This window comes from Tarenaya hassleriana, unplaced genomic scaffold (genome assembly GCF_000463585.1).
Source record: "Tarenaya hassleriana unplaced genomic scaffold, ASM46358v1 Cleome20, whole genome shotgun sequence".
Classification (NCBI taxonomy): domain Eukaryota; kingdom Viridiplantae; phylum Streptophyta; class Magnoliopsida; order Brassicales; family Cleomaceae; genus Tarenaya; species Tarenaya hassleriana.
Window position 1 is genome coordinate 2301405 of NW_010965373.1, and position 15030 is coordinate 2316434.

Here is a 15030-nt window from a genome sequence, read left to right on the forward strand (position 1 = left end):
TTTTGATTTGAAAGTTCATGAATTTCATTAATGATCGGATTAAATCCATCAGAAACATGTTTTGTCTTCTTCATTTGATCTGATTCCGTCTGAATCAATGGCGTTCCACTGAGATTGGAACATTCCCAAAAAAAAAAACTTTTTTTCACCTGATGCTGCAGAGTATATTATCAAAGTCAAAGGTGGAGACTGATTCTGATATGAACCAAGAAGAAGGAAATTTTACAAATCTTTTCTACTGTTTGTGGTCAGACATATAACTGTCATGAAGTGAAAGGGATACCGAAGAATTCGGATGCGGACTTCGCCATGACTGAAGCGAACTCTCCGAAGCTTATGACGCCGTCTCCGTTGGTGTCGGCCTCTCTGATCATCTCCGTGAGCTCTTTATACGTCAGGGGCTGACCCATTTTCGCCATTGCGCCCGCGAGCTCCGCCGCGCTGATGAAACCGTTCCCGTCCCTGTCGAAAGACTGGAAAATCTCGAGCAGCTTCTCCGAGTTCACGAAGATCTCCTCGTTCATGTCGGGGAGGATTGCCCCGACGAGCTCCTCAAATTCCACGGATCCGTTGCCGTTTGCGTCCATGCTGGCTAACAGGACGTGGATCTGATCGCCGGAAGGTCTGAGGCCGAGCGAGCGGAGCAAGGCCGCGAGTTCTAGGACGGTTAAGCTCCCGTCCGAGTCCATGTCGAACCGGTCGAATATGGCATGTAATTGTCTGAGCTGATCCTCCATATTTCCGTAACAAGATGAGATTTTGAGGAATGCCCACGAGAGATTTGATGAGATTATGAACAGAGAATGAATCGGTCGATGCAGACAATAGATTTGATGAGGTTATCAGAATTTGATTGAAGAATGTAGGAAGACAATGGCGGTTGGTTAAAACGGAGGAGAAGAACTTTTATTTGTCCATGTAAAAATAGTAAAAACTCGTCGTTGGTGTCACAGTTAAGCAACTGTTTCCAACAATATTATTGTTATATTATATTGAATTCGAATCCATTGGTAATAATTTTGTATAGGATAATCTGAAATTTTTAAACAAATTATGGATGAATCTATATCTATATATATTAATAAAGAAGTTTAAAGCAATTTGGTGAAGCCACCTCATCATCCTACATGGATGTTTCTAAAATTTTGATTGGTTATAAAAATGTTTAGTTATATGAACATTTAATTAGATTAGCATTGAGTTTTGCATATAATAATGTTTTGCATATAATAATTAACAATTAATTAGCCCACTAACATATAATGTAACGGACTAATATATGGAGTTAATATATATAAAAATATATGTACATACATGGAGTTAATATATTGACAAAATTATAAACTTAATATGGAGTTACTAAAAAAAACGTAAGTAATATGGAATTACTAAATAAAACGTATAAAAGGAGAATTACATTTAAGTAATAACAATCATTACATTTAAAACAATTGATTTAGAATTATAACTCTCCGCTTGTAAAAAACCTTTTTGTCTTCCAAATCTCTCCATTTATGTTTCGTAACTTTTTCTTTAAATAACATGAAACCACTAATTCTTGGCCTTTCCAAAGAGAAGAATCGGAAGAATTAGATTCCGATGAGATGGCGGTGGAACTTAAACCAACGGTGAAGAACCGGAAGAAGAAGATGGCGATGACAATCACGAAGCTACTAAAATGGTGGATATATATGTATGGATATATATATATATATATATGTATAAATTTATATTTTTTACTTTTTATTTGCATGTATCTGTGTTTATATTTGTGTAGTATGTATGAATGCAATTTTTGTATTTTATTTTGAATTTGTAATTTGTATATATGTATATATAGATGTATTTATGTGTATATATTTGTGTGTATATGTATATATATATATGAATGTATTTTGTATGTGTATATGTGTATATATGATGTATATGTATCTGCCGGCGAAGATTGTGGAGGTGGACCCGGCGAGCTCTGCGGAGAGTAAAGATCCGGTGTTCTTTGCGACGGATCTCGACGGATGGTCCAAGAGAATAGAGAAAAACAACATGAGACATTACAGATCGCCTTTCCAGAGTCTTCCATTGATGTTCTTCGGGTTGAGGATTAAGCAGCTACTAAGAGCGACGACTCTGTACTATATCAACATGATACAGAGGAAGAGAGGCATTTATCTCCAGCAACACGGGCATTGATATGCGATGAAAATCGTATGATCATATCAACGAAAGTAGCAGAGGCCCGATTGACAAAAAACGAGGAAAAGCAAGAAGCAAAGGTAAAATATCGGGATACCGAGGTTTATGCAGAGCAAGAAAGGCACATGTTGGCGAATTTTCGAGACTTTCTCGGTCGGCTCATAACATAGGCGGGGATGATGGAGATTGGTGTATCTATGAATATCACATTGTTTCACTAATTTTCTATATATATATTTTCTCTTTTTCTAAACAATTTTAATTCATATTAAATTAATTTTATATAATAATATAAACTAATAAAAACATATATTTTATCTTTATCAAAAAAAATATTCTATATTTTTCAACTAAATTCATATGAAAAAAATTCATAATAAGATAATTAATAAAAAATAATAACTTAAACATTATAATAAAAAAATTAAATTACAAATTTTATGGCTTACGAGTAAAAAACTACTTACGTCTATTTACGCCGTACGTTTCACTAATCATATATATATGTGTGTGCCTATTAAATTTCTCATTAGTTATTTAATTAGAATATTATAAATATGATTTTGGGAAAAAAATATGAACTTTTGTTTCATATAATGAAAATAATTTCTAATTTCGTTGTTAGTTTAATATATTAAATTCAAATGATATTATTTTGAAAAAATTATGTCCAAATAAAAAAATGAATTTTATTTATATTATATTTGTGTGCATTTTTAAATTTACCTTCAAAATAAAAATAATAAAAAAAGTCAATTCATGTCATCCTATTGATTTTCAATAAATTTTTGTTCTTATTAAAATGATAATATGTTAATCTTTATTTATAATTGAGTTTTAGCAATTCATCTTTGTTTATATGTTAATTATGGTAACTAAAATGATAATATTTTGAGAAAATAAAAATCATTTGGATTAGATTTAACATGTAATTAATATTTGATAGAATAAAAAGTTAAAAATATGAAATGACCAAGACTATTTATTAGCTTAGTAATGGGAGAAACGTATCATTATGCATAGTGGTCATTACTTTGGGTGGTGAATGACCATGGCTATTAATTTGACAATAGAGTAGGTGATCATCATCCATGTAGCAAATTTTTAATTATCATTGAAAAATTAATAATAACCAAATAAAATATAATAATATCAGTTTTAAATGCCAAAGTTTTTTCAATACCTCTCACTTTTCTCATATTAAAATTAATTTATTATTAAAATAACTAAATCTAATAAAATACTAATATATTTTAGTGTGAAACGTATCTTTCATTTATATCTCTTTCCAAATTATCATTGTAAAGATATTTTTTTTTATAAAACCTTCAATATTATATTCCAAAATCAAAATCGTCATGATTTAATGGTAATGGCTTAAAAGCCATACACCAAAAATTTACAACTTTAAATATAAATAAATATCAACATTTGGTCCTTAGAAACATTTTATTCCAAAATTAGCATATATTACATACATATATATTGGGGGATCAAGCCAAAAACCAAAAAAACTAAATCGTGGTAGTCACGGTAGGAGAGGAAGAGATGGATGTGAAGTTGGAGGATTACGGTGATATTTCCACAGTCCTCGGCTGTGGAGAGAGAGTAACCCGATGGTTTCAGTTGGAGATTTTGGCTCTCCTGAAGATACAATCGGAGATAGACTAAACTTTTAGAAATTATGCTTTTAAGTCTCTCTTGTAGGAATAAATCTCCATATTTATTTTGTTACTACTCCAAACTATATATACATATATAACACATTTGTATATACATATACATGTATATATGTATGCATATTACTCTTATCTGAGGATTATTATTTTTATTTTCAATTTGATGTAACTATTACTCATGATTTTTATACAAGACTTCATATGTATATGCATATATATACATGTCTTTCTACATATACTCATATGTATGTGTTCTTGAAGAATGGGTTTCTAAACACACATATATGCATATATATATTTATGTATATGCAAGTATATATCTTATATGGATTCTTGATGAATGACCAGGAAAATGGCTGAGCTTGGGTATCCAAGAAGTGTCAAGAAATGTAAGGAGAAATTCGAGAATGTGTACAAGTACTACAAACGTGTACCAAAGTCGGCTTCCAACGAGTTTTACGTTTCATTTTTGATGCTATATGTTTTAATTTTTTGTAGTACAAATGATATTGGTGTGATTTTTTTAGATGCGATATAGGTTTATGGTCAAATTCGAGAACACAAATATGTAACCAATAATCATTTTGGTGATCAATATAATTTAAATTAGGAAGAATTAAAACATTATAAATGATAACATTTTTTGTCACAGTTTGTAAATAATTTTTAAAATTCTTTTTGTTATATATCGAAATTCGCGAATAAATTTGTATTAAATTATGAAGTGAATGACGACTCTTTTCTCATTTTTTTTTTGCATTATTTTGTTAATAAAATTACACAAGTACTCAAAAGTATTCTTTGAATTCCTTGAAAACGCAAAACCTGAATTAGCTGAATTCTACTCTGTCGTGGAAGACAACAAAGTATACCATTGTATTGTTCATATATTGTTTGGAAATGATTTGCACATATTATAATTGGCGAAAAAGTATATTGAAAAGAATAGTGTGAAAATAATATATATATATATATATATATATATATATATATATATAACGAACACATAAACAATTGAAATTGACTGAAACGTCGGTAATTATGAAAAAATATGGTTTTTATTTTTAATTTAGTGATAATGGTGTGGAAACCTTTGATTAGACGAAAAATATTTTTGTTGAAAAGGTTGATGATATTATTTGTAATATTGCAAAGAATTTTTTTTTGATATGTTTATATAACTACTCGCTATCTTTGCCAAACAAAAAATTTACCATGTTCGTCAAATTACAAAAGAAATTAAAAAACTTATCTGTGGAGTTTAAAAGGTGAAATATTTCTCCGGTATTATATATCAATAGAGCTTTGATCATACTAAAACGATTCAATTTACAAGTCGTCCCATAAAACAAAATTTGTTATCTATTTATTATTAAATAAAAAATTAATTATGATGTTTTAATTAAGCCGATCAATATTTTTTCGTAACGTCCGTTCTAACGAGTTAACCAATCCGCTTTTTGTCTTCAATACCTCTTTTGTTTTAACTCCTCAGATGCGGCATACGGTGTCCAGGTAACTTAATTTCCTTATCATTCGGTATATAGTCGAATATCTGGTATGCTTCAAAGATATCAAGAAGAATCTAAAAAATTCTAAAAAATGATATCTTATTTCGACTATAAAAATAGAATATGACTTATAAATGTATTATTATAATTTAAATACAATATTTATTGCCCACTCCACTACTTACAAACAAAAAAGGTAGTAAGAATATTTATTATTGGATAGACTATTCACTAATCTGCTAATGGAAAAACGGTAGCTCTCTTTTTGTAATTAATTTCAATTTTATTTTATTGTATTTTTATCTTATTAGCATTTCTATATAATACATGAATCAAACAGAGCTCGATATAAAAAAATGGCCTCATGTTCAAAACGGTGATAATTCTTTTAATTATTGTCAAACTAACGCTTCCTCCATCAGCAAGACAGAAGGCGAAGTGGGATGTACAGAAAGCGAAGCTGGATGTTCGAGAGTCCTCCAAAGACGAAGAACAAATTGTAAAGTTTGAAATTGTATTGACTTCTTGATACATGTGAGTTTTTTTTTTGTTTACGTGTGATTCATATTACTGGTAAAAAAAGGTTCCTTTACATCCATAAATGAAATCGTAATGAAATACACAAAAGCAAACGGGATACCCGATGCAAAAGGGTAAAAATATGAAACAAACCTACAACGGACAGCAAGTCAAGGGGGTCTATCTAAACCGTCAAGAAATACCAATCCTCATACAAATGCATGTGAGTTATATATTATCTTTGGTGGTTTAGAATTTTTTTTTCCCTATGTATCATTTTAAAAGTTTCACATTGACTTGGGAGACATCCACATTTTATCATCTCTCTCAATATATATATATATATATATATATATATATTAGAGAGTATCGGTTTAGTATTAGATTTGGTGTTCGGTTTAGTATGATTTGGTTTAGATTTGAGTTTGTATAAATATTTTGTATGAATAGTTTGGAATGAACAACACACGAAAAGTTTCCCACGTCTCTCTTTTGCCTCTTTATCCTTTCTTCCTGCCCTCCATACTGTAACTCTCTTTATTTTTTTCTGCAATTATTTCTAATTTCAATAGTTTTTATTGTTTTTATCAAAAGTTGTGTGCATGTGGGAGTGACTTAGTGAGGATTTCCAAGATTTTCTAATAATCTTGATTTTTAACGAAAATAATATGCAATGTAATATTCCTTAGAGCACTAATGAAAACAAAAACGGTGGCCAAGATTAATTATTATATGAGTTTGTTCAAATTGGAAAATGTATGATAGCCTTTTACATTCTTCAAAGAAATTGTGTTTATATGTTCTAAATAATATTATTATTTTTGGCTTAGCAAAATAAGGGTTTTTGAATAAATATTAGGTGAGTTAATTGAGTTTTTTAAGATCGTTTTTTGGACATAAATTATTTATTGGTAATATATATATATTATTTATTAAACTAATTATATAAAGAACGATAATTTGATAAATGATTTAGTCTAAATATTTTCTAAATATTAACGTATCACTGATATCAATCTAAATAGTTTCTATCTTTTTTCATCTTCAACAGATCTTTGAGATTTCATTAACAGATTTGATCTCTTTAACATTTGGATTCCAGGAGAATTCGAATATGGGTGGATGTGTATCTTCACACAAAAACATGGGTAACAAGTTTTAGAAGAAGTAGTGGCGTGGAACATCCGGAAAGAGCAGATCATACATACATATATATATATGCATGCATATATATATATAAATATATATATATATATATATGTATATATGCTTAGGTATGTATATTTATACAATTATTTTATGTATATGTGTGGATTATTTTTTGTTTATTATAAAATTTATTGATATGAATGTATAAAAATTATTATATATATTATGTAAAGTTAAAATTATAGTATTCAATCAATATATATATATATATATGTATATAAGAATATAAACATTATTACATTATTAGTATAATAATGATATTGTTTTATATATATATATTAAATAATCTAGAATTTTTATGTGTTATATTAACAATGATAATAATCATAAGTTTGCATGAATAATTACCTCATATTTTAATATAAATAAATTCTTGAATTTACAAAATATTATAAAAAAATTCAAAAACTACAAAAAACAAAAACAATCGAAAAAAGTTTAATATTTATTTATTCATTTATTTATATATATATATACATATATATATATAATGATTGAATATGTTTTCCGTCCGGGAGAATTTGTTTTTGGTTCCGGAGAACTGTTTTTTATCCGGTTGAAAAACAGTTTTTTCGGATAAAAAATAGTTCTCCCGGACGAAAATGGGTGTTAGATGAAAAACATGTTTCATAGATGAAAAAACAGTTCTCCCGGATAATACAGTTTCCAAAAAACAATTACTTTTTTATACTGCATATTTTTTGCAGCACTAAATGACAATACTGAATTTAGATAATAAAGTAAGGATATTTTTGTCAAAAATTTATATAAAGGTATAGTTTGCAAAGGAAGAAAAAAAAGTATAGATTTCCAATGTGATATATATGACACACCAGTATAAATTTTCACATTAGTTTTCAACTGAATTTGAAGTTTGAGAATTTTTAAGGGTTTTCACCTTACATAATATATAAAATATTTTTTAATACATTCATATCAATAATATTTTATAATCAAATAAAAAATAACTCGCACATCACGCATAAAAAAAGATCGAGATTTAAGACACTCATAACAAATTATTTACATCGAACCTATATAACGTGTAGACAACGACACTCATATTTTTATACAACTTTATATTTTTTTAATATTCATTCTATAAATAATATAATGATGATTTACAATAATTAAATTACATAGATATATTTTTGGATGAATGTAACAAATAATCTTTATAAGTTTTTATTATATTAATGTCAACAAATGATACAGTTCAAAAACAATTTAACCCGCGCAGCGCGCGGGTCCTCATCTAGTGTTAACAAAGGTTTTGGAGTTGGAGGTATTTGACAGAGTTACTTCGATGTAATTTTGACCCAAAATTAATGAAAACTAAGTTGGATAATAAAAATAACAAAAAAAAATGGAAACGACTTTTTCTAAAAATATGTATTTTATTTTTGTTAAAAGAATCTTAATAAAATCTAAAATAAACAGACATTATATACAAAAAAGCGAAATGGATATCATCTTTAAAAAAACTAAAAATCTGAAATGGATATAAATTTTTATAAAACCTAAAAAACTGATTCGAAATTAATTAGAAATCACTTTTTTTTTTTATAAAAAAACGTCATTTTAAAAAACGTATCATTTCATTTTTTTTATTTTTACTTCGCATACGTTTAATTTAATTTTTTAAAGATAATTATATAATATCATTATATCATGCAACTCCTTTTCCTGCTCGCATTATTCAGACAAATTCCAAGTGGAAACTACACATCAGTCAACTCCTTTTCCTGCTCACAAAATGACTTTAGATGATGAAGTTCTGCAACTGTTTTACCAGAATCCAAACCACTGTTCCATTTTTTTTACACTTAACAGTCTTAGTTTCGGCGAAAAAGATTCATAAATTAGGCACGAAGAACGACGATTAAAAGCTGATAGATTCTTTCACCTATCTCTGCACCTGGATCCCCGAGTTTTGGACCGAGTAAAGGCATAGGGTTAGGCCGGAACTTTGCTGCTTTCCGACGAGACTCTCGGTAAGGAACGTTCTTCGAAACCGAGCATTTTGTTGACAGCTCCAACATAGGCTTTGACACTGGAGACAACAATGTCCATCCCTGCTCCAGTTCCACTGCAGAACACAAACACACAAGTGCTTCACTGTGTAATTTACCGAACCAGACAACAAAAAACAATGCCACCTTATGACCGAATAATCGCGAGTATGAACCCAAACCCACGCAGGTCAGTCCAATTATCTTCTGTTTTTAGTTCACTCGGGCTAAAAATTCTGAGAGCGTTGAAAGCTGAGAAGTGAAGGGAAGTGGGTTTTGACCTGAAAGTTCTTTGAACAACTTCACCAGTTAATGCATTTGTAGAAGAGAAGTTGTTGTCTCCGCGAATCAAAACCCGGGTGGTTGCAATGGCATCGATGCCTTCTGTTACCGCGTTCATGGAATATTCAAGCAGAGTCACAGGCTCCTGAAGAACCAAAAAGAGAAGAAAAAGGAGAGATCATTGATCGAGATTATGCATCATCTGATTATACGTATTAAATCTTGGTCAAGCAATATGCAGAGCACTTCAGTGGATTATCTGATTATGCATCATCTGAACTGGTTTATCATAAAAGAGAGCCTTGAAACAGTAAACTGACCACCAGTAATTAAAATACATATAATCCGAAATCTTAACATGAAGTACCTTCACAATGAGATCAATGGCCTTGTAGGCTGCATCTACAGGGCCAGTTCCAGTAGAACAAGCAACATGCTCTTTCCCATTGGCTTCGGCCAGTTTTACTGTTGCAGTTGACAGACCAAGGGTTCCACAAGTTACCTGCACTCCATTTCCATATCGAAATAAGAAGGGCAAGAAATGAAGATGAACACAGAAAAAAAGGAACAAGACAATCTGAATTCCAATATTACCTGAACGTCGAGGAGCTTCCACACGACTTCTGGCTGGAAAACTTCATCAGATACTAAGGCAATTATGTCAGCATCTGTAACTCTCTGGTTCACCACAAATCGAAAAGTAATTTAAAAAAAATACCATAAGCACCTTTTACGGCAGACAAACAAAAACATTATCGAGAGAAAATACCAAGGGGCAAAACATGCAGTCTCTTAGGGATCCGTGGCATGAACTTAAAAAACTACTGTTTCTTTGTTTTGAAAAAACGTATCGAGTACTGCTTTCTTCTCTCCAATCCCCTTTAAATTCTCACATCCACAAAGTTTAGGTGATAACTCTGAATACGCAATATTGGATTTTACAAGATTACATACAGTTTACACTTTACAGAAATGTGCTGCAAACTCGGTTAAAACGAAAAAACCAATGCAAAGAGCACCAAATTTGGGAAAGAAAAACCTGGGCTAGACGAAAAAACAATTTGATATCATACTATAAAAGGAGCATAATGATCAACATAAGCTGCTGCTACCTTTTTCTGCTCAGCCACAGCTTTGAAACGCCAGAAAATGTTGTTTAGCTGTTCCTCATCCAGTTCATAACCAAGCTGAGAAAGTTGAAAAGATGACATTAATGCAACCTAAGGATACATTGAGTACATCATGTGTATGGATGAGGTTTCATGTACATACCTCATTAAGACGGTCTCTCAGTGCATGACGCCCACTGCATAATATAACATCCAAGTGAAAGTAGAAAATAAGTTATATATGTCCAAACACATACATGTAGCACACACTTGCCAGTACATCGTATATTATCAAACAGTTGATGTTTATATAATATCACAAAAGATTGAACATGTTAGGGGGTCATAACACTAATTCCATTTCACCATATATTTGAGCTTTAGACAAATGGAGGAACCTTCCTCTATGAGATTCTAAGTAATAATGATTATTTCTGTGCCCATAATAGTGGTTTCAAAATCGGTTCAGCCCTGGAAGCACGAAGGAAAAGAAAAATACACAAAAATGTTCTCAAACCTGAATCATCAGAAACTGTATGCAAACAAAGGGCAGAATCAGGAGGGTTATAATGTCTACTGGCAGAATCGGCGGAAAATAAAGCTCACTGTTACCGCAAGAAACTTATTTCAAAATGGAGACTCGTTTGGCACACTCAACACTCTCACAGATGTAACCCACGTTTTCAAAATAGATCTCCTTAAAAATTAATTCCACCATCTTTAGTTGATCCATTAATCTACTGACTGCATTTAATCGTACACAGTTGATGAACTAGGAGCAGTCACTTCATTCATGCACAGATACAAGCTTGATGAGAACTAGTTATAATTTTTTATGATATATAGCATAGCTGTTGCAACTTGCCAACAAGACAGGAGAAGTCGGGAGGTTCCATACCTAAGCTTCCCCAGGACAATGCCAGCTTCATTTGACCGCTCAAGCCCAATCTCTTCGGGGCATATAATTTCGTATGTACCCTTGTGCTTTAGCATTCCATCCTAAATGGCGTACAAGACAATGATTAGGTCCTGTTAAGAGCTTCAGAAGGATGCTTTTTGGAATAAGCAACTAGGAAGGGGGAAGGAAGAATACATACAAATAGGTAGCAGACTGACTAAGTATGCAAGTTCAAAAGAGACCATTGTTCTTCATTTAATTTATCTTTTTCTACAAGATGAGATGGATGGAATGGGGAGGGACTGAAACTTAGTATGTTGATAACTTCTATAAAAAGCTGGAGGGCCAATTCATAATCACAAAAAAAAAAACAGATTATGAGATAGCCTTCTTCCAGTTAATGGACAGGATCTAGTCACACAAGTAATTACTCTAGCTCCCATGATAAGGAAAAGAACTCAATCATATCGCATTCTTCACTTGTTTATCCAATAAGCAACTGACCACGTACCGAACTAGCTCACATTTAGTTACATCTAGGAATTTGTGACAAATGACTTGGTCCATTTCATACAAGATATGAAGGAGATAGCAATACTTCAAAGGTTTCATCAACTGACCTGATGGATACCGCTTTCATGGGCAAAAGCATTAGCTCCTACAATAGCCTTATGGGGCTGAAGATGCAGACCCGTGTAGTCTTCAACCTAACAAGCATGCTGCCATACGTGAAGAAAGGCCTTATCTGGTAGAGACCATAATCTACAAACTCTTTTTTCCCTCATAAAAAATAGAAAGATAATTTCTCTGTCACAAAAGAACAGAATGGTGTTCAGAATGCATACCATCTTGCTTGTCATAACAATGTGCCTGGTATCAATTCCCGTAAATAAACCTCCTAATATGTGATCACCGCGGCATTTTATGGCCATCACAACCTACATTTTCAAGAAAGTAGTGATGTGAGAAATAAGGATCCTGTTCACAATGGCTAATTCATTAGAATATACACAAAAATGCATAAGAGCCAAAACACAGATATATTGAGGCTAGAGCCAAATTTCTTAGACAAAATATCAGATAAACAAATGAAAATTAGCAGAGCTTTCGCTCAACACCAAAAGTAAAAACCGAGCTATTCCTCCAAAAATCTAGAAAGCAACTCCATATTAGGGTATTCTAAGATCGACTTTTTTCTACACCATAGAAGACTTAACTAACTAGCCTCATCATAGCATGTTTTGAAGCAATACTGGCTATCAGTATTCTAGATCTCCCATTGTTACTGATGTGAGTCTATCAATATGTGGTTCCTACACTAACAAAGTTTGGTTGGGAAATTAAATGTTTAAAACACGGATTTCAGTTGCATAAAGTTTCGCGAGTATTCTTCACAGGTTACAACAATCACAACCATAAAACTCCCACCTCTTCCAGTGAAGCATTTCCAGCCCTCTCACCAATTCCATTGATTGTTACTTCCACTTGCCTTGCACCTGCATATGAACCCTGAATTTAAAAGGGCAGCGATATAAGTACAATACACATATAAATGATTCATACTAGCTGTTTCACCCAAAGGAAAAAAAGAAGAAGAAGAAAATTACATACAGCTAAAGTGTTGGCTGTAGAGAGCCCAAGATCATTTTGACAGTGTGTTGAGATAATGACATTTTCGATCCCGGGTGTGTTGGCCTTTATATCAGCTATCAACTGACCAAACTCACTCGGCAAAGTTATACCAACCGTATCGGGTATGTTGAGAGTTGTGGCTCCAGCTTTGATGACTTCACCAAGAATCCGGTACAGAAACTCTCTGTCGGATCTGTAAAGCAAGAGACTTTTAAATTAACAGGGAAAAAGAACAAAGAGAATCTGCATATTCCATTACAGCATTAGCACCCTTCACTACTATCAAATGTCAGCTTCAGCCATACAAATTTATTGATTTCTGGGTTAAAGGAAAGACAAGATTTGAACCCGTGACCTCGAAACGACACCCTTCGCGGTTGTCAAAATTAATCCAATTCTACAGTGCTAAAATCGAGTGACGGAAAAGTGCTGCCAAAATTGATACTTGGTTTCAGTTCAAGAACATGAATCAAATCCTTTCAACATCCTCGCTACCCAAATCGGAAAAAGCAAACAGATAATGAAGAAAAAAGAAAAAAAAATCGAACCTTCCAGCATCTTCAGGGCTAAACTCCACATCTTCGCAGCCCAAGCTCCTCGCGAATCGAACCATACTCCGCGCGATTTCGATTACCTCCTCTTTGCTCTTCTTCAACTTATATTTCAAGTGAATGTCACTCGTCGCGATGAACGTGTGGATCCTCGGCCGCTTGGCGTATTTCACCGCTTCCCATGCCGTCTCGATGTCCTTCTTGTTGCATCTGGAGAGGCCGCAGATGACGGGGACGTAGCCGGACTCGTCGACGGTGTTTCCGATAATCTCGGCGATTGTTTTCACGGCTTGGAAATCTTCCTTGGAAGCGGCGGGAAACCCAGCTTCAATGATGTCAACCCCGAGTTTCGCGAGTTGACGAGCGATGTCGATCTTTTCCTTGGCCGTGAGGGTAGCTCCAGGAGATTGTTCCCCGTCGCGGAGGGTGGTGTCGAAGATGCGGACGTAGTTGGGGTCGGGGATGCGGTTCGGGATGTATTGCGGCCGGCGGCGGAGGGAATGGGAAGGAAGAGGAGATGCGTCAGCCGAGGCGGAGCATGAGAGACGGAGGACGGTGGCGGAGCGCCGGTGGCGGTGATGGAAATGGGGGGAAAGAGGAGAGAATTTGGAGGAGGAAGAGGATAAGGAGGGAAGAGAAGGGGTTTCGAGGGTTCTTGAGGAGATAGTTGGGATTCTGAGAAACGAAGACGCCATTGATGAGGAAGCCAAGGAAGGCGGAAACCCTAAGAACGAGAGAGAGAGAGAGAGATTTGTGCCGGCGGCTGTGGCGGCCTTGGAATCAAAGCAGATTGGACACCGAAGAAGGAGAGAGTAACTAATGTATATATTTTTATAAGAGTATTGCCAAAAAAAACTAGAATTTAGTTTGGACTTTTCAAACTTTTTATAACAAAATATATATTTAAATTTAAGAAAATTCTAAAAAATTATTGTTAATTTAAATTATGGAAATTATTATTAAAACTATAAATTATGATAATGATTATAATGCGAACGTATAAAATATTTTTATTTCTAACTGCTAATTCTATAATAATATGTTTTAATAGTAAAATATAAATATTAAAATCTTATTAGATTTAATGATTTATCAAGTAAATTGTTAGTCCAAATCACTATTTTAAAAATGGTATAGTTTAGATTCATTTTTAAATGTATTCAATTCTCTCTCGCGTGTTTTAATAAGATTCGTTCTAACTTTTTATCGCATTATTTTTATTAAAACAAATGTTATAAAAAATTAGATTTGAAAAATAAAATATTGTGTCAATTCGATTTACACGTGAAAAATATTAATTTTTCATTCGATTTTTGTATATTATATTCAAATTTATTCAATTTGATTTTAAAAAGTCGCATATAATGAATTTTTAAATCAGAATAATGATACGTATCAGAATGAAAATGATCATCATCCTTTTATAAAAAAAAAG

The 15030-nt window shown here is 32.4% G+C and overlaps 2 protein-coding genes across 2 annotated transcripts; both read right to left on the minus strand.

The window, feature by feature from the left end:
- Positions 1-182: 182 nt before the first annotated feature.
- Positions 183-889, minus strand: LOC104813895 (probable calcium-binding protein CML15). The gene has a single exon (XM_010541690.1). It carries the CDS (start codon positions 735-737, stop codon positions 264-266), a length of 474 nt encoding a protein of 157 aa, XP_010539992.1. The 5' UTR covers positions 738-889; the 3' UTR covers positions 183-263.
- Positions 890-8839: 7950 nt separating this feature from the next.
- LOC104813896 (2-isopropylmalate synthase 2, chloroplastic) lies at positions 8840-14401 on the minus strand. Its single transcript, XM_010541691.2, has 12 exons — positions 13593-14401; positions 13024-13237; positions 12841-12921; positions 12258-12350; positions 12033-12119; positions 11413-11513; positions 10678-10711; positions 10518-10592; positions 10000-10083; positions 9773-9907; positions 9405-9550; positions 8840-9200 (listed from the first exon to the last, which is right to left on the minus strand). Exons 1-12 carry the CDS (start codon positions 14288-14290, stop codon positions 9068-9070), a joined length of 1881 nt encoding a protein of 626 aa, XP_010539993.1. The 5' UTR covers positions 14291-14401; the 3' UTR covers positions 8840-9067.
- Between the last annotated feature and the right edge of the window lie 629 nt (positions 14402-15030).

Bases quoted from the DNA above. Each gene is read 5' to 3' on its own strand.
- LOC104813895 (XM_010541690.1), bottom strand. From the start codon at position 737: ATGGAGGATCAGCTCAGACAATTACATGCCATATTCGACCGGTTCGAC.
- LOC104813896 (XM_010541691.2), bottom strand. From the start codon at position 14,290: ATGGCGTCTTCGTTTCTCAGAATCCCAACTATCTCCTCAAGAACCCTC. The intron at 12,120-12,257 runs GTATGCATTCTG...CATGCTTGTTAG, and splicing joins TTGTTATGACAAGCAAGATG to GTTGAAGACTACACGGGTCT. The intron at 9,201-9,404 runs GTCAAAACCCAC...TGTGTTCTGCAG, and splicing joins GTTGTTCAAAGAACTTTCAG to TGGAACTGGAGCAGGGATGG.